This window comes from Bos indicus, chromosome X, assembly GCF_029378745.1.
Source record: "Bos indicus isolate NIAB-ARS_2022 breed Sahiwal x Tharparkar chromosome X, NIAB-ARS_B.indTharparkar_mat_pri_1.0, whole genome shotgun sequence".
Classification (NCBI taxonomy): Eukaryota; Metazoa; Chordata; class Mammalia; order Artiodactyla; family Bovidae; genus Bos; species Bos indicus.
In genome coordinates this window covers 149,437,878-149,464,251 of record NC_091789.1, presented here as the reverse complement: position 1 = coordinate 149,464,251, position 26,374 = coordinate 149,437,878, and the positions used below count along the sequence as shown (strand labels likewise).

General features: G+C 44.4%; 1 protein-coding gene across 1 annotated transcript in view; it reads left to right on the top strand.

Annotated features, from left to right (window-relative positions):
* The window catches only part of LOC139181618 (odorant-binding protein-like), a 191,710-nt gene extending 165,722 nt beyond the window's left edge, over positions 1–25,988 (top strand). The window contains exons 2-6 of the mRNA XM_070785105.1: positions 20,027–20,159; positions 22,672–22,763; positions 24,352–24,462; positions 25,665–25,766; positions 25,969–25,988. Of these exons, the coding sequence (XP_070641206.1) occupies positions 20,027–20,159; positions 22,672–22,763; positions 24,352–24,462; positions 25,665–25,766; positions 25,969–25,988 (458 nt within the window). The remainder of the gene's footprint in view (positions 1–20,026; positions 20,160–22,671; positions 22,764–24,351; positions 24,463–25,664; positions 25,767–25,968) is intronic.
* Positions 25,989–26,374: the final 386 nt, after the last annotated feature.

Sequence of the window (26,374 nt, the reverse complement as noted above, 5' to 3'; positions counted from 1 at the left end):
ACAGAAATGGTATGGACCTAACAGAAGAAGAAGATATTAAGAAGCGGTGGCAAGAATACACAGAAGAACTGTACAAAAAAGTTCTTCATGACCCAGATAATCACGATGGTGTGTTCACTCAGCTACAGCCAGACATCCTGGAATGTGAAGTCAAGTGGGCCTTAGGAAGCATCACTATAAACAAAGCTAGTGGAGGCGATGGAATTCCAGTTGAGCTCTTTCAAATCCTGAAAGATGATGCTGTGAAAGTGCTGCACTCAAGATGCCAGCAAACCTGAAAAACTCAGCAGTGGCCACAGGACTGGAAAAGGTCAGTTTTCATTCCAGTCCCAAAGAAAGGCAATGCCAAAGAATGCTCAAACTACTGCACAATTGCACTCATCTCACACCCTAGCAAAGTAATCCTCAAAATTCTCCAAGCCAGGCTTCAACAGTACGTGAACTGTGAGCTTCCAGATATTCAAGCTGGATTTAGAAAAGGCAGAGGAACCAGAGATCAAATTGCCAACATCCGCTGGATCATGGAAAAAGCAAGAGAGTTCCAGAAAAACATCTATTTCTGCTTTATTGACTATGCCAAAGCCTTTGACTGTGTGGATCACAACAAACTGGGGAACATTCTTCAAGAGATGGGAACACCAGACCACCTAACCTGCCTCTTGAGAAATCTGTATGCAGGTTAGGAAGCAACAGTTAGAACTGGACATGGAACAACAGACTGGTTCCAAGAAGGAAAAGGAGTACGTCAAGGCTGTATATTGTCACCCTGCTTATTTAACTTATATGCAGAATATATCATGAGCAACGCTGGGCTGGAGGAAGCACAAGCTAGAATCAAGATTGCTGGGAGAAATATCAATAACCTCAGATATGCAGATGAGGCCACCCTTATGGCAGAAAGCGAAGAACTAAAGAGCCTCTTGATGAAAGAGAAAGAGGAGAGTGAAAAAGCTGGCTTAATACTCAATATTTAAAAAACTAAGATCATGACATCCAGTCCCATCACTTCATGGCAAATAGATGGGGAAACAATGGAAACAGTGACTGACTTTATTTTCTTGGGCTCCATAATCACTGCAGATGGTGACGGAAGCTGTGAAAGTAAAACTGCCTGCTCCTTTGAAGAAAGGCTATGAGAAACTTGATGGCATATTAAAAAGCAGAGGCATTACTTTGCCAACAAAATTCTTTTTGGACAAAGCTATGTTTTTTCCAATAGTCATGTACGGATGTGAGAGCTGGACCACAAAGTGGGCTGAGTGCTAAGGAATTGATGCTTTTGAACGGTGGTGTTGGAGAAGACTCTTGAGCGTCCCTTGGACTGCAAGGAGATCCAACCAGTCAATCTTAGGATTTTGCTTTAGAGGAAATCAACTCTGAATATTCATTAGAAGCCCTGATGCGCCAATCCTTTGGCCATCTGATGGGAAGAGTCGACTCACTGGAAAAGACCCTGATGCTGGGAAAGAGAAGGGGATGATAGAGGATGAGATGGCTGGATGGCATCACGGACTCAGAGGGCATGAGTTTAAGGAACTCTGGGATATGGTGAAGGACAGAGGAGCCTGGTGTGCTGCAGTCCATGGGTTTGAAAAATCGGACACTAGTTAGCTTGGATCAACAACAATACTCCACTGTGTATGTGTATGTACCACTACTTCTTTATCCATTCATCTATCAATGAACATTGAGGTTGCTTTCAAGTCCTGGTTATTGTAAATACTGCTGATGTGAACTTTGGGGTACATGTGTCTTTCGATGGGTTTAATTCTTAAGACAGAGAGCAGACATCTATCTTTGTCATAGGAGATGGTAACTCTAAGAGACTCACTTGTACCAATTGAAGATAATTTCCAATTGACTATTATTTTTTTGGTCATTCTGTACTCAGAAATGTTTAGGGGTCCTCAAGGTTAAACTTCTGCAGGGTAATTTTTCAGGCAACGGGAATCTTATTGAAGAGGGAGTCTTGGAGAAATTCAAGGAGGAGACTAGACAAAGGGGAATTCCAGAAGAAAATGTCATGAATATCCTGGAAAATGGCAGTGGAATTCAACTTTTTTTCTGAATCTATCAATCAGGTGGTGTGTATGTGTTCTATTGGGAAACAAACAGATTCATGTAAACTTTCTTCCTTCATAAATAATCTTTTATATAATCCCTTACTTACAGAGAAACAAAGAAAAATAAAAACCAAAACCTTGGAAATACTGGCGAATGGGAGTAACCCATGGGTCTTTTACTCTTACCCTTTGTTCTTCTGCCAGATGACTGTCTTAACCAGTGGACAGGGAGAAAAAGCATTTCAGAAATCAGATCAGATCAGATCAGTCGCTCAGTCGTGTCCGACTCTTTGCGACCCCATGAATCACAGCACGCCAGGCCTCCCTGTCCATCACCAACTCCCGGAGTTCACTCAGACTCACGTCCATCGAGTCAGAAATAGCAAAGTGTTTGAAATGGTTTGTTATCAAGGCTGTTCCATCAAGTCAGTCAATAAGGATGTACTGTGATTTCCTTTGTGTCCAATTTTGCAGGTAACAATTTGTTTTTTTTTCCCAATAACTTATATCTTATTGATAGAGAACTGTGTCTATTACATTAGGTTACTTAGCCTCTCTTGAGCCCTAATAAATTTCAAATTGTTGCTTGATTAATCCTAAGCAGCTTTGGTGAGAGAGCCTTATCCTGCAGGAATCTTGCAGACCAGAGTCGTCAGAGAGAAGCAGGAATGGCCACAAGTTGGTCAAAACTAATTAGCGTTTCCGTCAGTCCTGACCTCGTGCATGTCCACACACATCCCACCACTAGGAGAACCGGATTAAAAAAGGACTCACATTTTCCCCAAGACCAGTGTTTAATCTCACATAATTCTGATGGCCCTGTTCAGTGCCTTCCAATAACACTGTCTGAAACATGCATTTGTTTTCATATTCCCTTTCAGAAGGAAATTTTCTTAAAGTGAGATCTTTAAAAGCAAAGAAGAACAGCTTTCATGTGGATTTAATTCATAAAGCCCACAGAAAGACCATTCTCCTGGAATTAGGTGAAGAGCATAATTCAATCACGGGTCCTGTAAACCATCTTGAACATACAGCCTGAAGTGATTCCTCCTAGAGTGCATTCTAGATAAAGGATCCTGGAATTAGGTGAAGAGCATAATTCAATCACGGGTCCTGTAAACCATCTTGAACATACAGCCTGAAGTGATTCCTCCTAGAGTGCATTCTAGATAAAGGATCCCACCATATGTATATCCTGGGGGAAGTTACACAGGGACCCCCACCTACAGCACACAGATATGGACTGTTGAGGTCCACCAGGATTTGGACATTGGACCACCTACCAGATCCTGTAGCCTGGACATCCTACTTCCTGACACTCACCCCTGTCAGCTGTCAACAGTCGACTCCACTAAATCTTTGTTTCTGTTTTATTCACCTATAGAAAGAGTCCCTGAGACCAGATACATCTTTGTTTCCATGGAATCAAGATCATCAACAGGAAGACGACCTTCGTGGGTCCTGATTAATATGATCCTTCCCCCTTCACACTCACACTCCCTTTCCTGTCATCTCTCCTGGTCACTAATCACGCCCTGCATGGGGTGTTTCATTTCTGAGGGTCTAAATAAATGAATTTAACATCTTCCCTGCACTTGTGTGTCTGTGCAAAAGTCATCTGATTTAAAACACTCAAATATCCACATTATCCAGGAAACTGTGCCTTTAACAGGATGGGTGTTCATCAGAGACATTCGTGAGAAGGATTAAGTGGGGATGCTCTAGAGGTGTCCAGGGGAAGAAGGAAAAAAAGGACTAAAGCATCCTGTGACAGGGTTTTGGACCTTCTTACTGTAGTGGAAGGGGACAGCATGGTCAGGAAAGATGTCCCCAGAAAACATCTTATTCATTCCAGTCACTGAGCTTCATAGAGAGAAAGCATCAGATGATAAGCCATGTCACTGAGGGGAAACACGTGTTCTGACTGCAGCACACTTCTGCAATTGAGCTGAAGGACGCACATGTCTTCACAATCGGAATAGAAGTTATCAAAGATGGAAGAGCAGCTGAGTCTCGATCAATGGGACTGTGAAGACACTGCAGGGTTTGCAGGAGCGAGATGACTAACAGCTCACCGTAGCATTTAAAGATGGTTGTCCAGTCTCATATGCTTCAAAAGCAGGTGGACGCTAATATTTCCAAGGACTGGCCCCTCCCACTGTCGTGGGCAAAGCATTGCTCAGCTCCGCATGGGGTTTGAGCCATTTGCTCAATGATCTAGCAAATGCTTGAGATATAGAACTTATTCCAAGGGCTGGGCCACAGCTCAGACATCTGGTCTTCGTCCTCAGAAAATAAAACCAGACGTAAGCCATATTTATCAGAATCAATGCTTTAGGTCCTTCATAGAGATGGCCTCCAAGTGGGCTACAGCTGGCCAATGTCAAAGGCATGGGTAGTGAAGGCTTTGGAGAGTTTATTTGGAAGTAATAGAGCTGTCAAGGGCAATATTTGAGTTATTTCTCCTGAATAATAGAAGGTATGCATTTGCAGTTCTGACTCTGGTCCTCGCAGTATGTCTGAAAGGTTAGCTTGGTTGGGTGGATAAATTCAGAGACAACAGAATCGTCGGGGGTGGGATGACCCCTCAAAGGGAAAGACAGGGCCCAGATAAACAAGCTAGGCAATTGTGGAATGCTTCATGTATTTGCAATGACCATTATCAACAAGGAAAACAGGGTTGTCACCACAAATGCTACAGAAATGCAGGGAAACATAGAAGAAAACTAGAAATCAATTCTTCCACCTGAATTTACACTTTGGATGAAATGGACCCATTTCTTGAAAGTTCGTGACTGACGTTGATGCAAGATAAAACAGAAAAAAATTGCTTAGTCCTTTCTCTTAAGAAAGAAATTGGACCCGTCACCATCCAATGTTTCATTAAGAACTTGGAGGGTCAGAACATTTCGCTGGAGACTCCTCTCAGATTTGCAAATAAGAGATAGGCCTCCTATCAAAATATAGAGAGATTCTTATTTCTGCTCTTGTTCAGATGTTAATATTTTTAGAGGATAATTCATATCTTGATTCATAGAGACTAATGTATTAATTTAACTTTGTACATCTTGCACTATGATATGGCGTAGCTTGTTATTGTTCCATTGATAAGTCATATTTGACTCTTGGCAGGTCTGTGGACTGTAGCCCGCCAGGCTCCTCTGTCCATGGGATTCTCCAGGCAAGACTATAGGAGTGGGGTACCATTTCCTTCTCCAGGGGATCTTCCCAGACCACAGACTGAACCCATGTCTCCTGCATTGGCAAGCAGATGGTTTACCACTGAGCCAGCAGGGAAGCCCTCTCTAATAGCTAGCAGATTGTCAATTTATTTCAAATACATTGATCTTACAAACAAGAAACCAGTGAATCATATTTATATGTGTCGATTATTTTAAAATTTCTATTAATGGAAATGCCCCATCAAAGAGAATTCATCTTTAGAATATGGACAGTTACACCCTAAAGGACCTTTCAAAATCCCCTTGTATATTCTGTTCCCTTTCTCAGATAGTCCTACCCACAGATAAAGATGTAATTCACTCTTGCAACTAATATCAGAGCTTTACTCAAAACCTTACTTTTTTGAAATTGTGTCTTCCATCAAAATGGATTGAAAACACACTCCTGGACTGTACCTTGCCATCATTGGACGTGAGTTCAAGCAAGCTCTGAAAGCTGGTGACGGACAGGGAAGCCTGGCGTGCTGCAGTCCATGGGGTGGCAGAGAGTGGGACATGACTGAGTGACTGAACTGAACTGAGAGCTTCATTGTAGAGCTTAGAGACATGGGATATATTTGTCAATTACTAGTTATCTGCCTTGCATTCTATCTCCTCTGTCTGGAAGACAGTTCAATGGATCGTGAGTTCAGCCTGGTTCCCAAGGCTTCAGCTGTTATGTGGTGTGTGCTTTTGCTAAGTCACTTCAATCACGTCTGACTCTTTGCAACCCCAGGGACAGTAGCCCCCCAGGCTCCTCCGTCCGTGGGATTCTTCAGGCAAGAATACAGGAGTGCATTGCCATGCCCTTCTCCAGGACATCTTCCCGACGCAGGGATTGGACCCATGTCTCCTGTGTCTCCCGCACTGGATTCTTTTCCATGGAGCCACTTGGGAAGCCATATAAACACTCATGGAGCACAGCCCAGACACTGGGCATTAGGAACCCTTCCAAAGACACTCTTTTCTATAATGCGTATATGGATAAAGGTTTCCTGTGTCTTTAGCCATGGGCTTCCCTGGTGGCTCAGATGGTAAAGAATTCACCTGCAATGCAGGAGACCCGGGTTTGACCCCTGAGCTGGGAAGACCCCCTAGAAGAGGGAATGGTAACCCACTCATGTATTCTTGCCTGGAGAATTCCATGGTGGGCTTCAGTTCAAGGGGTTACAAAGAGGCAGACATGTCTGAGCAAGTAACACACACACACACACACATACACAGACACACACACACACAGACACACCCGCATACACAGTGGACTATAGTATCTGTTGGGTTGGCCAAAACGTTTGCTCAGACTTTTCCATAAGATGCTATATAAAAACCCAAACAAACTCTTTGGGTATCCCAATACACTATACTATGCTACAGCAAAATAAAGGAGATTTGCAGTCCTTCTGACAACTGAGACTCGTCCCTCACTGAGTACACACACATAGTCTAGGGTTGGCTTGCAATTCACTGCGCTTCACAATGGATTCCAGATTGATATTAGCAGACACTCCCTAAATACTAGGCCATGGTGGGGGGTGTGGATAAAAACACCAATGCCTGTGTAATTGACAATAAACACTTTGGCCAAGGACTATGTCCAGAGACTGACAGACAGAAATACCCACAGGGGAAATTAATTGTCCATCATTTAGTAAAGCATGGAGAAGAAAATGGCAGCCCACTCCAGTACTCTTGCCTGGAAAATCCAATGGATCGCGGAGCCTGGTAGGCTACAGTCAATGGGGTCGCAAAGAGTTGGACACGACTGAGCTATTTCAGTTTTTTAGTAAAGCAAACACAAATCCTAAAATGAAAACAAAGAACAAACAGGTCAACTGATAACCAGAAAGAACATAAAGCCTAAGGCAAACAGTGTTGAGACCCAGTGGTACCTTTTTCTCTAGAAGGTGCCCGGTCTCTGACATCTGAAGGAAACTTCATCCCGCCGGCATCTACCTGCAAGCCTAAAATCGTCCATGAGTATTAGGGAGGTCATGGAATATGTTGCTTTTGTTCTTTTCACATTTCTCATTCCCTCAACACCTGGAGAGCTTCAAGAGGTTCTCAGTGACAAGCGTGGGCTCAAACAAAGCTTCAAAGGGTGAGCATTTCTAGTAGGAAAACTTGGGGTCAAGTATACTTGGTACCGCCTCTACTCAAGGGCTACCCGGCTGACCCTAGTGGTAAAGAACCCACCTGCCAATGCCGGAAATATAAGAGATGCGGGTTCGATCCCTAGGCCAGGAAGATCCCCTGGAGGAGGCATGGCATTGTAGGAGATCGTCCCAACACAGGGATTGAGCCCTGGTCTGCTGCATTGGAGGCAGTTTTTTTTTTTTCTTTTCCTTTTTTACTACTGAGTCACCTGGAAGTGCGTATATGGATAAAAAGGTTAATGTATATTAGACTACCCTATATATTGAATTGACCAAAAAGCTTGTTCAGGCTTTTCCATCAGATGTTATATAAAAACCCAAATGAACTTTTTGGGTATCCCAGTACATACGAGAAGAAATGGCAACCCAGTCCAGTGTTCTTCCCTGGAGAATCCCATGGACAGAGGAGCCTGGAAGGCTACAGCCCATGGGATCGCAGGGAGTCAGCCACAGTGGAGCGACTAACACCTTATCACTGTATTCTCTATCGCTTTCCTGCGGGGATTTCCTTCTTTAAACAATCTCGCTTGTGTTACGGAACCACCTGCCGTGACTATCTCTCCATTTATCTTCAGGTATTTCAAGTACAGCTAGTCCCCGGGAGGTTGACTCCTGTTTCCTCCTAAACACACCCAAGGTGGCACACCCTGGGCATTGAGAACAACAGGGGCACACTGCCCCATTCATTCACCAGCTCTAGCACTCGGGGTACGGCCAAGACCAAAATCCAGGACCGAAGAGGAAGTCACTCACTGGAGCATGAAGGTTGCTTATCAACAGAACAAAAGATGATAAAGTGGGAGGGAGAGGAGTTAGGGAGCGCGGGGCTGTGACGCTGGAGCAAAGACCACGTCCTGTAGAAATCTACAGGTTCCTACAAGGACTGATGCTTCATTCTGGGTCAGAGCAGCAGGTTACCTCAGGTGATTTAGGACTTCTCAGCCTCCCCGTGATGCACACGAGTAGACAGTTCTCTGTGAGGTGCTGTCCTGGGCACTGTAGGCTGTTAGGCAGCCTGCTTCATCTTCATCTCTGACCGGATGAAATGTATCACCTCCCACCTCTTGCATTGTGATGCCCAGAAACATCATCACCTACACGACAAGGGTTTCTCCTGGGAGGCAGAGACATCTCTGGTTGAGAACAAATACTCTACACGTGGTGTTAGAAAACGGTTCCCAGATTTGGGGAAACACTAAAGCTGCTGGTCAAGGACAGAGAAATCTCCATGGGGAACCAGGAGAAACTTTGGGAAATGTCTTGAGAAGACTCTGCTGCTTAAAAGTGTGGCTTCCCTAGTGGCTCAGATGGTAAAGCATCTGTCTGCAATGCAGGAGACCTGGGTTTGATCCCTGGGTTGGGAAGATCCCCTGGAGTAAGGAAATGGCAGCCCACTCCAGTATTCTTGCCTGGAAAATCCCATGGACCGCAGAGCCTGGTAGGCTACTGTCCATGGGGTCACAAAGAGTCGGACATGACTTCATTTTCACTTTCTTTTTTTTTAATTTATTTTTTAAATTTTATTTTATTTAACTTTACAATATTGTATTGGTTTTGCCATATATCAAAATGAATCCACCACAGGTATACATGTGTTCCCCATCCTGAACCCTCCTCCCTCCTCCCTCCCCATACCATCCCTCTGGGTCATCCCAGTGCACCAGCCCCAAGCATCCAGTATCATGTATCGAACCTGGACTGGTGACTCGTTACACATATGATATTATACATATTTCAATGCCATTCTCCCAAATCATCCCACCCTCTTCCTCTCCCACAGAGTCCAAAAGACTGTTCTATACATCTATGTCTCTTTTGCTGTCTCGTATACAGGGTTATTGTTACCATCTTTCTAAATTCCATATATACACATTAGTATACTATATTGGTGTTTTTCTTTCTGGCTTAATTCACTCTGTACAATAGGCTCCAGTTTCATCCACCACATTAGAGCTGATTCAAATGTATTCTTTTTAATGGCTGAGTAATATTCCATTGTGTATATGTACCACAGCTTTCTTATCCTTTCATCTGCTGATGGACATCTAGTTGCTTCCATATCCTGGCTATTATAAACAGTGCTGCGATGAACATTGGGGTACATGTGTCTCTTTCAATTCTGGTTTCCTCAGTGTGTATGCCTAGCAGTGGGATGGCTGGATCATAAGGCAGTTCTATTTCCAGTTTTTAAAGGAATCTTCACACTGTTCTCCATAGTGGCTGTACTAGTTTGCATTACCACCAACAGTGTAAGAACGTTCCCTTTTCTCCACACCCTTGCCAGCATTTATTGTTTGTAGACTTTTGGATTGCAGCCATTCTGACTGGCGTGAAATGGTACCTCATAGTGGTTTTGATTTGCATTTCTCTGATCATGAGTGATGTTGAGCATCTTTTCATGTGTTTGTTAGCCATCTGTATGTCTTCTTTGTAGAAATGTCTATTTAGTTCTTTGGCCCACACTAATAGATGGAGAAATATATCATGTTCATGGATTGGAAGAATCAATATAGTGAAAATGAGTATACTACCCAAAGCAATTTATAGATTCAATGCAATCCTTATCAAGCTACCAACGGTATTCTTCACAGAGCTAGAACAAATAATTTCACAATTTGTATGGAAATACAAAAAAACCTCGAATAGCCAAAGCTATCTTGAGAAAGAAGAATGGAACTGGAGGAATCAACCTGCCTGACTTCAGGCTGTACTACAAAGCCACAGTTATCAAGACAGTATGGTACTGGCACAAAGACAGAAATATAGATCAATGAAACAAAACAGAAAGCCCAGAGATAAATCCACACACATATGGACACGTAACTTTGACAAAGGAGGGAAGAATATACAATGGATTAAAGACAATCTCTTTAACAAGTGGTGCTGGGAAAACTGGTCAACCACTTGTAAAAGGATGAAACTAGAGCATTTTCTAACACCATACACAAAAATAAACTCAAAATGGATTAAAGATCTAAATGTAAGACCAGAAACTATAAAACTCCTAGAGGAGAACATAGGCAAAACACTCTCTGACATACATCACAGCAGGATCCTCTATGACCTACCTCCCAGAATACTGGAAATAAAAGCAAAAATAAACAAATGGGACCTAATTAAACTTAAAAGCTTCTGCACAACAAAGGAAACTATAAGCAAGGTGAAAAGACAGCCTTCAGAATGGGAGATAATAATAGCAAATGAAGCACTTTCACTTTCATTTTGGAACCAGAAGCACTGCTATCTCCAGGGGCATGTGTTAGAAATGCAGGTTCTGGGCTCAACACTAAACATGCTCCATCAGAACCAGCACCACCAATAATCTTCTCTGAGGGTCAATGATCATGTTTCTATTGGAGAGGTGCTATGTAGAGAATGTCATCAAGGGTGAGAGTGCAAAAATGAGCCTGTGATTCATTCTTTCACCTGAGAGTTTATGGACACTGGAACCTTGGTCAGGGATCGCTGGGCAAGGCCATCTGCAGGTTCATGGCCATCCCTATCAAACTACCAATGGCAGTTTTTTTCAGAACAGGAATAACTAATTTTAAAATTTGTATGCAATCACCAAGACCCCCGCCCCCGAAAGCCAAAAGGTTCTTCAGAAAGAGGAATACAGCTTGAGGAAACATGCTTCTAGGCTTCAGACTAATTATAAAACTACAGTTAGCAAGACAGGATGGTAGTGACAAAACAACCACACACACACAACCACACACACAACCACACACACACAACCACACACACACATACAACCACACACACACAGAACCACACACACACATACACACACATAAAGCCCAGAAATAAACCCACACACTTGCAGTCAAATAATCTCCTACAAAGAAGACATGAAAAGAGTCTCTTCAATAAGCAAAAACAACACCCAGTTGTGGATGTGACTGGTGATAGAAGCAAGGTCCGATGCTGTAAAGAGCAATATTGCATAGGAACCTGGAATGAGAGGTCCACGAATCAAGGTCAATTGGAAGTGGTCGAAAAGGAGATGACAAGAGTGAGCATCAGCATTCTAGGAATCAGTGAACTAAAATGGACTGGAACGGGTGAATTTAACTCAGATGACCATTATGTCAACTACTGTTGGCAAGAATCTCTTAGAAGAAATGGAGTAGCCCTCATAGTCAATGGAAGAGTCCAAAATGCAGTACTGGATGTAATCTCAAAAATGACAGAATGATCTCTATTTGTTTCCAAGGGAAACCATTCAGTATCACAGTAATCCAAGTCTATGCCCCAACCAGTAATGCTGAAGAAGCTGAAATTGAATGGTTCTATGAACATCTACAAGACCTTCTAGAACTAACACCCGCAAAAGACGTCCTTTTCATTACAGGGGACTGGGATGCAAAAGTAGGAAGTCAAGAGCTACCTGGTGTAACAGGCAAGTTTGGCCTCGGAATACAAAATGAAGCATGGCAAAGGCTAACGGAATTTGCCAAGAGAACGCACTGGTCATAGCAAACACCCTCTTCGAACAACACAAGAGAAGACTCTACACATGGACGTCACCAAATGGTCAACACCGAAATCACATTGATTATATTCTTTGTAGCTGAAGTTGGAGAAGCTCTATACAGTCAGCAAAAATAAGACCAGGAGCTGACTCTGGCTCCGATCATGAACTCCTTATTGCCAAATTCAGACTGAAATTGAAGAAAGTAGAGAAAACCAGTAGACCATTCAGCTATGACCTAAATCAAATCCCTAACGATTATACAATGGAAGTGAGAAATAGATTTAAGGGACTAGATCTGATAGACAGAATGCCTGAAGAACTATGGTCAGAGGTTTGTGACATTGTATAGGAGACAGGGATCAAGACCATCCCCAAGAAAAAGAAATGCAAAAAAGCAAAATGGCTGTCTGAGGAGGCCTTCCAGATAGCTGTGAAAAGAAGAGAAGTAAAAGGCAAAGGAGAAAAGGAAAGATATTCCCATTTGAAAGCAGAGTTCCAAAGAATAGCAAGGAGAGATAAGAAAGCCTTCCTCAGCGATCAATGCAAAGAAATAGAGGAAAACAACAGGATGGGAAAGACTGGAGATCTCGAGTCTCTAGAGACGCTAGATCTCTGGAGTCATTGGAAAAGGCCCTGATGCTGGGAAAGATGGAAGGCGGGAGGAGAAGGGGATGACAGAGGATGAGATGGTTGGATGGCATCACAGACTCGATGGACATGAGTTTGAGCAAGCTGCGGGAGTTGGTGATGGACAGGGAGACCTGGCGTGCTGCAGTCCATGGGGTAGCAAAGAGTCAGACACGAATGAGCGACTGAACTGACTGAGTAACTTCAGTAAGTGGTGCTGAGAAAACTGCATGTAAAAGGATGAAATTAGAACACTCTCTAATACCATATACACAAATCAAGTCAAAATGGATTAAAGACTGAAATGTAATACCAAATACTGTGAAACTCCGAGAGGAAAACCAGTAGAACACTTTTGACAAAAATTGCAGGAATATGTTTTTGAATCTTAAAGGAAAGAAAGGAAAAATAAACAAATAAGACCTAATTGACCGTAAAAGCTTTTGCACAGGAAAAGAAACCATTGACAAAAGAAAAAAGACAACCTGTCAGAAATGAGAACATATTTCCAAGTGATATCCCTGATAAAGGATAAAGTATGCAACATATATAAACAGCTCACACAATTCAACATAAAAAAAGACAACCCGATTTAAAAATGGGAAGAAAATCAGAGACATTTTCCAAAGCAGATATGTAGAGGGCAACAGGGACATGAATAGATGCTCAAAACTGCTAATTTTCAAGGAAATGCAAATCAAAACCACAGTGAGATCTCCCCTTACAGCTATAAGAATGGCTATTATGAAAAAGAGCACAAATAACAAATATTGAAGAGGGTGTGGGAAAAAGGGTGTGCTCCTACACTGTTGATGGGAATGCAAATTGGTGCAACCACTGAGCAAAACAGAATGGAGGATTCACTAAAAAACAGAGCTAAGGTATGATTCCACTGATTCCACTTCTGGGTGTATACTCAGATGAAAGTCTAATTTGAAAAGATACATGCACCGCCCCACCCCTGCCCCAATGTTCATAGCAGCCTTATACAATAGCCAGGACACAGAAACGACCCAAATATGCACCGAAAGATGAATGAGTAAAGAAGATGTGGTATGAATGCACAGTGGAACAGGACTCAGCCATAAAAAAGAACAAAATGATGCCATTGGCAGCAACGTAGATGGTCGTGTAGGGCACTATGATAAGTGAAATAAGTTAGAGAAAGACAAATCCTGCATGTCACCACTTACATGTGGAATCTATAGAATATGATAAACCAGTGACTATTACAAAAAAAGACTCACGGAGGAAGAACTAGTGGTCACCAGTGAAGAGCGTAGAGGACTAGCAGGTATAAACTATTGGATCTAAGGGAGGCTCAAGAATCCCAGGGACGGGGCAGCCTGGTGGGCTGCCGTCTATGGGGTCACCCAGAGTCGGACACGACTGAGGTGACTTAGCAGCAGCAGCAGCAAGAATGTATTGTGCAACACAAGGAATATAGCCAGTATTTTCTAAGTATTAATCCATTTTAATCTTTGAAAACTGCATAAAATTAAAAAGAAAACTACCTAGGTTAAAAAAAAAAAAATAAAACAGAATCCTTGAGGGGACAGGTTGTGTTCGGTGGACAAGGTCAAAATCTTCCTTTCACTGTTTAGATCCAGTTGTGAAATCTAAGATGCAAAAAAAAAAAAAAAAAAAAAAGGAACACAGAGAAACCTGAAAAACAAATCAGAAATTTATAAACTGGGAGAGACAGGCTTCATGGTGAAAGCTTGTTGCTGAACCTCAAAAGACACTTAGATTCTTGGCCTCTGGAGGAGAAGAATTCAATCCAGGGCCAGAGATGAGGCTTGATCACTCAGAGCTTTTGTGTAATAAAGTTTTATTAAAGTATAAAAGAGATAGAGAAAGCTTCTGACACAGACATCAGAAGGGGGACAGAGAGTGCCCCCCTCCCCGCTGCCAGTGTTAGCAAGGGATTTATATACTCTCCAATTAGTTATTACCATGAATCCAAAGAATGTCCAGAGATTGCAAAGATTTTACTAGAGCCACTTCCACGATCCACATTTCAAGATAACAGGATTAGCCAAAGGCCCTCAGGAAGGAGAAACTGTCCTCAAGCAGGATCCATTGTTGCTGTCTGATTCCTAGTAGAGTTTAAACTCAGTTGTATAATTGACTAAGACTAAGGAATGTAGACCAAAAAACGTTTGTCCTTTCCTCTTCCTTGAGAATTCCAGAGCCCTCTCTCCTTGGGGACCCCTCGGACTTCTTATCAAGCTGCCTAGAAATGGATTCTCTCAAGAGTTAGAGAAAGCTGGCTAAATTTGAGGAGCAAAAGTCAGGAAGGATGCTTAGCACCATTCAGGGGTTTATAAGGGTAGTGTTTGTGCAGGAGGGTTCCATTTTTATTTCTCATTCTGTGACCGTCAGTTACTCAACGCTTATGAAAGACAGTTGGCGATAAAGATCCTATGACTTCCTTCAGTTACAAAATGGCAGGATTACCACCACCTGTCTGCAATCGTCTCTGAGATAACTGTGTTTTATCTCCCCTTGATTGGCAGTTAGAAAGGTCTTCCCTAAGAGGGCATGGTCCTGGGAAACACTCCCAGGGGAACATGTGTTGGTAAGACTCCAGAGGAAAACCCCGGGATGTTGGAGGTGCCTAAGGAGGCATGGAAGGCTGATGATGGGTGGATGAGGGGTGTTATCTGGGATCACATCCCTGCTGGCAATGACATACGTCATGGAGATGAGTGAGAAAATCTGGATGAGTGTTACGAGGCATAACAAGTTTCTCTGATGACCTTTCATAGGATGACGTTAGATCAGAATGCATACAGAGGAATAGAAGAAAACCAACAGAAAGATGTATCTTGGGACCAAAATAAAAAAGAAAAGAAAGGAGGGCCTTCCCTGGTGGTCTAGTAGGTAAGATTCTTTGCTCCCAACCCATATTGCTGGCTTGCATTGCTGGAACCTGATAGCAAACAAACACATAAATATTTTGTAAAAAGAACAGGATTTAAAGAAAGATAATGTGATTGAAATAGACGGGAAAAAGTGGATTTCCTCAGGCTCCAAAATCACTGCAGATGGTGACTGCAGCCATGAGATTAAAAGGTGTTCAGTCCTTGGGAGAAAAGGTATGACCAACCTAGACAGCGTATTATAAAGCACAGACATTGCTGACAAAGGTCTGTAGAGTCAAAGCTAGGTTTTTTTTTTTCCAGTAGTCATGTATCCATGTGAGAGTTGGACCATAAAGTAGGTTGAGTGCTGAAGAATTGATGCTTTTGAACTGTGGTGTTGGAGAAGACTCTTGAGAGTCCCTTGGACTGCAAGGAGATCCAACCAGTCCAATGTAAAGGAAATCAGTCCTGGGTGTTCATTGGAAGGACTGATGTTAGAATTCAAGCTCCAATACTCTGGCCACCTGATGAGAAGAACTGACTCTTTGGAAAAGACCCGATGCTGGGAAAGATTGGTGGCAGGAGGAGAAGGGGACAACAGAGGATGAGATGGTTGGATGGCATCATGGACTCGATGGACAGTAGTTTGAGCAAGCTCCAGGAGATAGTGAAGGACAGGGAGGCCTGGCTTGCTGCAGTCCTTGGGGTCCCAGGGAGTTGGACACGACTTGGCAGCTGAACAACAACAACATGTTTCTGAAGGAACACTGCTGGTCATTCTCAGAGAAAGTGGCGATATGAAGGCCTAAGTCGAAGACCCCGTTTTAGCCAAAGCCTCCTCAAAAGGCTGATGCCAAACACCAGTTCTGAGCTCTGAGGTGTCCCAGAAGCAAGCAACCCAGCGTCCATGCTCTCGGTGATTTTGCTCAGCTGGACTGGAAACCATAAAAGTACCGTTGTTCCTTCATTTCTGCAGTTGGAACTTGATGTACCTTTGGCGTGTTCATTTGATAAATCCCTATGAAAGAAAATGCCCATTAATGAAAATTGGAAGAAGAACAAAGAAGGCTCTTTCATTGTCCTTGAAGATAACAGAGGAGGGATTATCAGTGAAAGTTCAATGAGCTATCAAGTTGACCAGAAAGAGTTGGCGAGGGGGTGAAGGTTGCCATTTCCTTCTCCGATACATGAAAGGGAAAAGTGAAAGTGAAATCGCTCAGTCATGCCCGACACTTAGCGACCCCGTGGACTGCAGCCCACCAGGCTCCTCTGTCCTTGGATTTTCTAGGCAAGAGTACTGGAGTGGGGTGCCATTGCCTTCTCTGGAAGGTAGGGGGAGGGGGTTAATTCAAGTCAAACTGAGCATTACAAAGCGGGAAGCAGAATCCCAGAACGTCTTGAGGACGGTGCTGCCTGTTGCAAGTTGAAGGCACGCTCCTATACATTTTTGAGAAAAAGGGATATTCACCAGAGTGACTCATGGATATGTTACATAAAGTTGACCAAGGAGGCATACTCCAGGTGTGCATGTAAAAGCAAGTCGCGCGGCCCCACTGTGAGTGCATGCGTCTTCACTCAGTCATGTCCGACTCTTTTGTGACCCCTAAGGACTGTAGGTGTTGAAGATTCTTGAGAGACCCTTGGACTGCAAGGAGATCCAAGCAGTCCATTTTGAAGGAGATCAGCCCTGGGATTTCTTTGGAAGGAATGATGCTAAAGCTGAAACTCCAGTACTTTGGCCACCTCATGTGAAGAGTTGACTCATTGGAAAAGAGTCTGAAGGTGGGAGGGATGGGGGCAGGAGGAGAAGGGGATGACAGATGATGAGATGGCTGGATGGCATCACGGACTCGATGGATGTGAGTCTGAGTGAACTCTGGGAGCTGGTGATGGACAGGGAGGCCTGGCATGCTGTGATTCGTGGGGTCGCAAAGAGTCAGACACAACTGAGTGACTGAACTGAACTGGACTTAACGGAACTGAAGGACTGTAGCCCGCCAGGCTCCTCTGTCCATGGAATTCTCTAGGCAAGAATACTAGAGTGGGTTGCCACTTCCCCTTCCAGGGTGTTGGATTATATGTTCAGTGGTGTCCAGCTCTTTGCGAGCCCATGGACTGTAGCCCACCAGGCTCCTGTGTCCATGGTGTTTTTCAGACAAGAATACTGGAGCAGGTTCGTTGCCATTTCCTGCTCCAGGGGATCTTCCTGACCCAAAGATCAAGCCTGCATCTCTAGCACTGGCAGGCAAATTCATTATCACTGAGCCTCCTGGGAATGCCAGGACCCCCTCCTAGTCTTTAAGAAGGTATGTGGGCAGCATCAGGAGAAAGAAAAACATAATTGACACCTGTGGTCAACGTCACCATCCTGTGTCTGGAGGGTCTGCGGTTAATGTGTAGAGCAGACACAGTCTACATGTTAGGACAGAAGGCAACAGGTCCAAAGTAACACAGAAGAAAGAAGTTGATGTCTGGCTTTTTTTTTTTTCCTGTCCTGCCTTAAAATATGAATTTTATAGTTTATTGGGAGGAAACTTGTTTTTTTTTTTTTTCCTTTTTTTTTTCTCTTTTCTTCAAAAATATTTAAAGTTAGAAGAACTAGTCTCACGCTTTCTTGCTTGCCTGGAGAAATCATTGAGGCAGTGAGCAAATGACATATTACAGAATGGGTGGGTAAGAGGGTTTTTGGGAAAGGGTGTGATGGCAACAAACTGCTGGCATGCTTTCTTCCCAGGAGGTTACTGGGGGCGTCTGAATACACTGTCCTCCTTGTGAGGAGGGAGTGATCAACAGGCTTCGTCCTCTTCACCTGAGAGGAAGCTGAGAGTTGCCCAGGGTCTCTCAGTCCTCATTATAATCCTGTGAAATCCATCACATCTTTCGTTCTAGAAGAGAAGCTTAAACCCTGTTTTCTCAACGCCAAAAAAGCAGTTCAGGAGGTGTGGATATGTATCTTGGGTGGTTTCTCCCATTTTACATCTCAGGATGTCAAGGAAGGCAAAGATTCCTGACCTTCCAAGAGCCTGACTTTTCACCGAGTGTCAAGGCCAAATGTCCAGATGCAAAGTGTCTAATCTCATTATAAAAGTGACAGACTGCCAGGGAAGCTCAACTGCCAACCAGGATATCAGAAGTGCATGTCTACATCATCACCATCTCAGGAGGAGCGGCCATTGGTTCGTGGGCGTCTCACGCCAATAGCAGCAGGATAGGATAAAAAGTGGAAGCTGTTCACGTCCTCTCCAAACCACTGGGACGCTCACAGCCTTGGAAGAAGGACCACGTGGAGTCAACCGTGCAAGCCAACAAGATGAAGGTCCTGTTTTTGACTTTGGTCCTTGGTCTGGTCTGTTCTTGCGAGGGGAGTCCAGCTGAGCCACACCACTCAAAGGTACCCATAATGAGGGAGGTCTTGCTTGTGTGTGTCTATGCGTTTCTTTGGGGTTTCTGTTATGTGGATTCATATATGCTGTGTGAAGTTGCTCCAGTTGTGTCTGACTCTTTGTGACCCCATGGACTGTATAGCCCACCAGGCTCCTCTGTCCATGGGGTTCTCCAGGCAAGAATCCTGGAATGGATTGCCATTTCCTCCTCCCACGGGATCTTCCCGACCCAGGGATCAAGCTCAGCTCTCCCATATTGCAGGCAGATTCTTTACTGTCTGAGCCACCAGGAAAGCTCAATCTCTACTGTCTGTTAAATGTCTCTTAGGTATTTTCACCACAGTTGCAAAACAGGAAGGTGAACTGAAGGTGTTAGTCATTCAGTTGTGTCTGACTCTCTGCAACCCCATAGACTATCGCACCAGGCTCTTCTGTCCATGGGATTCTCCACTCAAGGATACTGCAGTGGGTTGCCATTTCCTCTTCCAGGGGATCTTCCTGACCCTGGTTTCGAACATATGTCTCCCACATTGCAGGTAGATTCTTTACCATCTGATCCACTAGGGAAGCCCATTTGATAGTATACTTACATGAATTCCAACCACATATACAGATATAGACACACACACACACACACACACATCCTATCCCAGGAGATATACCTGTCTGTTTTCACTGATTTTTTAAAAACAATATCGTATTATCTTCCTTGTCTCTTAGCCATTTTCACTGCTCTTGTAAAACAGAGCAAAGTGAAGTGAAGGTTTTGGTTACTCAGTTGTATCTGACTCTTTGTGACTCCATAGACTGTATCCCACCAGGCTCCTCTTTCCATGGGATTCTCCAGGCAAAAACAGTGGAGTGGGTTACCATGTCTTCCTCCAAGGGATCTTCCTGACCCAGGGATGGAACCCAGGTCTCCCGCATTGTAGGCAGATTCTTTACCGCCTGAGCCAGCAGGGAAGACCAAATCAGAGGAGGTTGGGTCAAACAACTGTTGCACTGGAGTTCTGCATTTGACAAAGAGAGCTTTAAGCGGTCACAGAAATCCCTCAATTCCCTCTTCTTCCTTTGACTTGAGTCTTTACATAACTTTCTAAGCAGGGCTTCGCTCGATAAACTCGGGTAGCTTCTGCCCCAGTGAAAGTGTAGGGAAACTCCCGAAGGATGGGGTCCAACAGGATGAAAAGGGAGGGACTCACATTTCTAAGGGGAATTTTGCGTTTAGATTTCAGGAGACTGGAGAATTCATTACGCCGCCTCCAGCAACACAGAGAAGACCAGTGAGACAGGGCCATTGAATGTTTATCTTCACAACATCCAATTTAACGAGGAAGGGGACTCCGTTGTCTTCCACCACTTTCTCAAGTAAGTAAACATAACCCAGAAGGAAATCACCGGTAAGCCCTGAGCCTGAGGGATGGAGTGTCTCCCCCATCTGCAGGGAGCTCTCTGTTGAGAGCATGAGGCCCTGAGCTGGGGCGCTGAGCAGGGTCTCTGAGCTAGGGGGGCAGCTTCCCTGAGAGCCTCCAGGGAATGTCCTGGAATCTTTCATCACCACTGAGTGTACCAAAGCCTCAGTGCCCCAGGTACCACTCAGGGAATGTCCACTACACGGTAGATGGTTTACTGAGAGCGTGCAAACTCATGTACATATTTTGAGAAATAAAAACCTTACTAAATAAGGACCTGTATACCACAGGTGCCCCTAGTGGTAAAGAACCCGCGTGCCAATGCAGGAGACACAAGAGACGCGGGTTCGATCCCAGGCTGGGGAAGATCCCCTGGAGGAGGAAATGACAACCCACTGCAGTCCTGGAGAATCACATGGACAGAGGAGCCTGGTGGGCTGCAGTGTATGGGGTCAGAAAGAGTCAACCACAAATGAGCAACGAACATAGCAACACAGTAAAAAAAATTAATAAATAAATAGAAAAGGGAAAGAATGAAGAGGCTTATGCTTGGAGATAATGGTGTATCAGATCAGTTCAGTTCAGTCGCTCAGTCGTGTCCGACTCTTTGCCACCCCATGAATTGCAGCACGCCAGGCCTCCCTGTCCATCAGCAACTCCCAGAGTTCACTCAGACTCACGTCCATCGAGTCAGTGATGCCATCCAGCCGTCTCATCCTCTGTCGTCCCCTTCTCCTCCTGCCCCTAATCCTCCCAGCATCAGAGTCTTTTCCAATGAGTCAACTCTTCACATGAGGTGGCCAAAGTACTGGAGTTTCAGTTTTAGCATCATTCCTTCCAAAGAAATTCCAGGGCTGATCTCATTCAGAATGGACTGGTTGGATCTCCTTGCAGTCAAGGGACTCTCAAGAGTCTTCTCCAACACCACAGTTCAAAAGCATCAATTCTTAAGTATATATAATTCCTTATATATGAGTCATTATATGTCATAACATGTGAGCATGCTAAGTTGCTTCAGTCATGTCCAAGAATGTGTCTGCAATGTGAGAGACCTGGGTTCTGTCCCTGGGTTGGAAAGATCCCCTAGAGAAGGGATAGGCTACCCATTCCCATATTCTTGGGCTTCCCTGGTGGCTCTGTTCGTAAAGAATCCACCTACAATGCAGGAGACTTGGGTTTGATCCCTGGTTCGGGAAGATCCCCTGGAGAAGGGAAAGGCTACCCACTCCAGTATTCTTGCCTGGAGAATCCCATGGACTGTATAGTCCATGCGATCGCACAGAGTTGGACAGGACTGAACGACTTTCACTTTCATATTTGAATATCATTCCCTATGTCCAATATCATATGTATTTTGTATGTGGCCGAATGTGTTTGTATACACAAATGTCCTTTCATGTTAATTCCTCTTACACTGTTTTTTTTTTTTTAATTAATTTTTCATTTGTGTTTTGGCTGTGCGGGGTCTTCACTGCTATGTGTAGGCTTTCTCTAGTTCTGGCGAGCCTGGGGCTGGCCTCTCGTTGCGGTGCTCAGGCTTCTTGCTGGGATGGCTTCTCGGGTTGAGCTCTAGAGCACAGGCTCAGTACCTGTGCCACACAGGCTTAGTTGCCGCTCTACATGTGGGATCTTCCGGGGCCAGGGATTGAACCTGTTTTCCCTGTATAGGCACATGGATTCTCATCCACTGGACCACAGGGAAGTCCTCTTACTGTGCTTTTATACAGCAAGAGTTTGTTTTCGATCAAATTAAAGACTTTTTTTTTTTCCCCTTTAATATCCTGCACTTTGGGGCGATTATGTCTTCTAAGAATGGGTTTCGCAGATGGCGCTAGTGGTAAAGAACCCGCCTGCCAGTGCAGGGGACATTAAGAGATTCAGGTTTGATCACTGGGTTGGGAAGATCCCCTGCAGAAGGGAAAGGCAACCCGCTCCAGTGTTCTTGCCTGGAGAATTCCACAGACAGAGGAGCCTGGTGGGCTACAGTCCATGGGGGTCACAAAGAGTCACCCATGACTGAAACGACTTCATATGCACATATGCAAACTCTAAGAGTACACGGTTAGGACTGGGAGAGCGCTGAGGTCTCTGTTGATAGCTGTGCCTCTCAGCTTGAAGAAAAGGATTAAAGCTCAGACTGGTTACGTTCCTTCTTCTTTCCTACAATTCTGGCTTTCTCCAGGCTTGTTTGTTTGTGAAGGTGACCTGTTTTGTATTGGCAGTGTATCCCTGGAATGACTGCTCAAACTTCATGCGTCCACATGACGGTCCTTGTCACTTGATAGTCACGTGACGTTACAAGTTTCGCTGGTGAACCTCACACTGTCTCAGTCAATAAAATGATTTGTGACACAGGGCATTGTGTGTGTGTGTGGGGGGGATGGTGTTGGTTGGTGGAACAAAATCCTAATGAGATGTGAAATTGATCTGACTTCTATCAACCAACTGGAAGCTGTTCTGTGTTTAAGGGCCGACGGGGTATGCATAGAGTCATCTTTTACTGGAAGAAAGATCGGAGACAACGTTTACACGCTCGATAGTAAGTATGAGTGTTTCACGGGTAAACGTTTACTCAGGTTGAGGTCTCGGTCTTAACTTCCTCAAGAACTGCAGACACCAGGCACTGGTCCCCGAATCTCCCCAGGAATGCATTTTGTTATGAACACAGAGTCCAAGCCCAGACCTTAGATGGCTCTTCCCAAAGATGGGTGGCCAGAGGACACGGAAAATCTGACTTAAGTTGTTCCAATGTGACCCAAGACTCGTGGACCCAGAGCAGGTTGGGGCAAGGAGCACGCACTTGTCGGGGGCTAGGAGCCTGAATTGCAGTGGCTATTTTTTCCTTTCTTCTCAAGCTAATGTTTTTCTAATGATTGTCAGTGTTTTCACACACTGAGCAATTGTGTTGGCATGTTTTGGGAACACAGTCGGGCAGTTTTACCTCCTTTGTCACTGAGTGATTGCAGGATCCTATGTGACGGGGGCCAGGAGAGACAGGATGGACTATCGGGTATAGAAATGACACGCAGTAGGTCGGGGCTGCATCTCGTCCAGACACACGGGGCAGAGTGGACGGGCAGAGAGGATGGGTGTCCCTCCAGGCGGGGACGGAACTCACTGCTAGGTAAACGATCTTCACAGCAACAAGCGTGGCAATGAGCTCTGTTGTAACCCAGCGTGAGGGGCAGAGGAAACGCAGTCATTAATATAAAATGTTCAGTAGGCTGCCACGCACAGGGTCAGCACGCAAAAACAGGAATTTTTTTTATTCTTTTAATTAAATGTTTTAAAAAATTTGTGATTAAAATATTGTTTATTCATCGCTTCTTTAAAACACATCTCTATGAAACATCTCCGTTTGTCCCCGATTTAATCTCTTAAATTTATTTCTAATTGGAGGATGGTTGTTTTACGGTGTTGGGGTGGCGTCTGCAGTACAATGTGAATCCGTTGAATGTGTACAAATACGTCCTCCCCCTATGGCCTTCCACCCTTCCATCCCACCCCTCTCGGTCATCACGGAGCACTGAGCTGAGCTCCCTATAGAGCAGCTTCCAAATCAGCTATATGCCCATGGATATCCCCTCCCTGCATAGCCTCCATGTCTCCCCATCTCACCCTTCCAGGTCGTCACCAAAACGCCGAGCTGAGCACCCTGTGCTACACAGGACCTTCCCACTCTCTATCCATTTTACAACTTGCTTGTATATATACGGCAGGGTTACTCTCTGAAATGCTTTGTTGCTTTTGGTCTTAAACAGGAATCAATTCCATGTCTGAGATAACAGAAATACAAAGAATTTTTTTTTTTTTTTTTGGACCTGGGACCTGATAAAGCGCTCACGTTGTTTAAAAACTGTTCATTAGAACTCATGTTCTAGAAAACCCCTTTAGGAACACGGCAAGGAGTGACTGGTCAACTGCATGAGATGGTGGGACTAAGGGGAAGTCTTGGCTTCTCTCCTTGATGCCGTAGCAACTGCAGCGCTCGACACGGGGCTGAGACAGAGATCGACAGGCAGTTGTGCTTGCCCATAGGATAAATACAGAAGGCATTGCTGCCAACAGACTGTGATAAAGCTGTGGTCTACTAATATAATAAATTATGCAAGGTGGGGCTAACTGCATATTTTCGCTCTCTAATAAAGATGCGGGTGCCAATCGAATCCACTTTATTCTGGTGTCTGACGATGGTCTGATCATAAGTATTGAAAACGTGGATGAAGCAGGCAACAGAACCAGACACATCGGGCTCGTGGGTATGTATTACCAACTGTCGACATTCCCATTGCCGTGTAACAGCAGCATTGCCGTATTTTCATCCGTAATTCGTCTCGTGCTTTCATTATTCATTTCCAAGGGCTAGGTCTTTCTGTTCATCGACCTACGAGCCCCGGAAAGTAATCTACCATAGAGACAGAGGTGAAGAAAGTAGATGGAAGTGATGGAAAGTATCAGCAGACGATTCAGAATTATTCTCACCTGTTAAAACTTAAAAATAAAAGTACTGAGTTTTTTTTTGAAGGCACGGTTACAATGAATGTGAAAGTCAGTCTGCCATGTCTGACTCTTGCGACCCCATGGACTGTGGCCCACCAGGCTCCTCTGTCCATGGGATTCTCCAGGCAAGAATACTGGGGTGGGTTGCCATGCCTTCCTCCAGGGGCTCTTCCCAACTCAGGGATTGAACCCAGGTCTCCAGGACTGGCGGTCAGATTCTTTACTGTATATCCAAGTTGTCCTCAATTCCTTCATTTTACGCCACTTTTCCAAAGTGTTCCAAGCCTCGAAATAGAAACTGTAAAAATACATCTTTGTCCTGTTCATTCATCCAGTGCGTTGTTCTTATGAACATTGACATCACCCCCAAATAACCACGTCGAAACACCGAGAGGTGTGTGTACCGTGGGGACTTCTTATTGTTCAGTTGTTCAGTGGTTAAGTCGTGTCTGACTCTTTGCAAACCCCATGGACTGCAGCACAGCAGGCCTCCCTGGGGACATCAGGTCTCCCTTTCAGGAAAGGTTCTGCGTAGAACCACGGGTTGAATAAAGAGTAGATTGTCTCCCATTATCACGTGTGACATGGTGAGCGTGTGTCTATCAGGGGAGAACTCTGCTCTTTATCTGGGCCCCGGAACGAGACATGAGCACAGATGCTAGGAAGTCAGTCAAGGAGAAAGCGGTTCCATAGTGTGATGCAAGGAGGCCCACATTCATGGAGTTCTTTGAGGTCCTGCTGCTGATGCTGGGGGCGGGGCTGGTTACGCACTTGCCTGGGGATTAGTTCTTTAAGATGGACAGCAGATATCTGAGTCGTGGGAGATGGTACCTGTTTGAGGCTCTCTCCCGTTATTCCAAGGGAAACCCGGTCAGCGCATTCCGTTCTTCTCGTTGTGTCTTCAGGAATGGGTAGGGGTTCTCACGGGTCAATTTCTGCTCTCCCGAATTGTGATTTCCAGGCAAAGAAGCTGAGGCTGACGATCATGATCTGGAGCGGTTCAAGGAGGAGGTTAGAAAGCTGGGGATTCCAGAGGAAAATATTGTGGATTTCACCAAGGTTGGTAAGTGGAACTATACTTTTTTTCCCCCCTGAATCTTTCACCGCGTGAGTACATACACTACCAGGAAAAAAATCAGTTTGCTTGTAATTTGTTCTCTCTCAAGTAATCTTTTATATAATCCATTACTTAAGAAACATTAAAATTACTGGAATGGGTAGTATTCGGTGGGTCTCTTATTCCTGCCCATTTGATCTCCCCCCAGACGACTGTCAGACCCAGTGAAGAAAACAAAAGTGGTGTCAACTCCATGTAATTGTAAGTAAACACACTCTGTTATGAACGCTGTTCAATCAACGAAATCAATAAAGACAGGCTGTGCTTTGATATGTGTCAAAATTCACAAGTAACCATGTTTTGCCCCAAGGACTTGCATTCTATCCCCGGAGAACTTTTTTTTTTTTTTCTTCTGTTACATTAGGCTACTTTGCATTTCTTGAGCCCTATTAAATTTCAGACTGGTTGGTTGATGAATGCCGAGCACCTTTAGTGAGAAAACCTTAACTCTGAAGAAATGTGGACAGCCAGAGTCATCAGAGACAAGCAGGAAAGGCTGCAAGCTGGTGGAAACTAAATCGTGATCCCGTCAGTCCTGATCTCAAGGTTGGCCA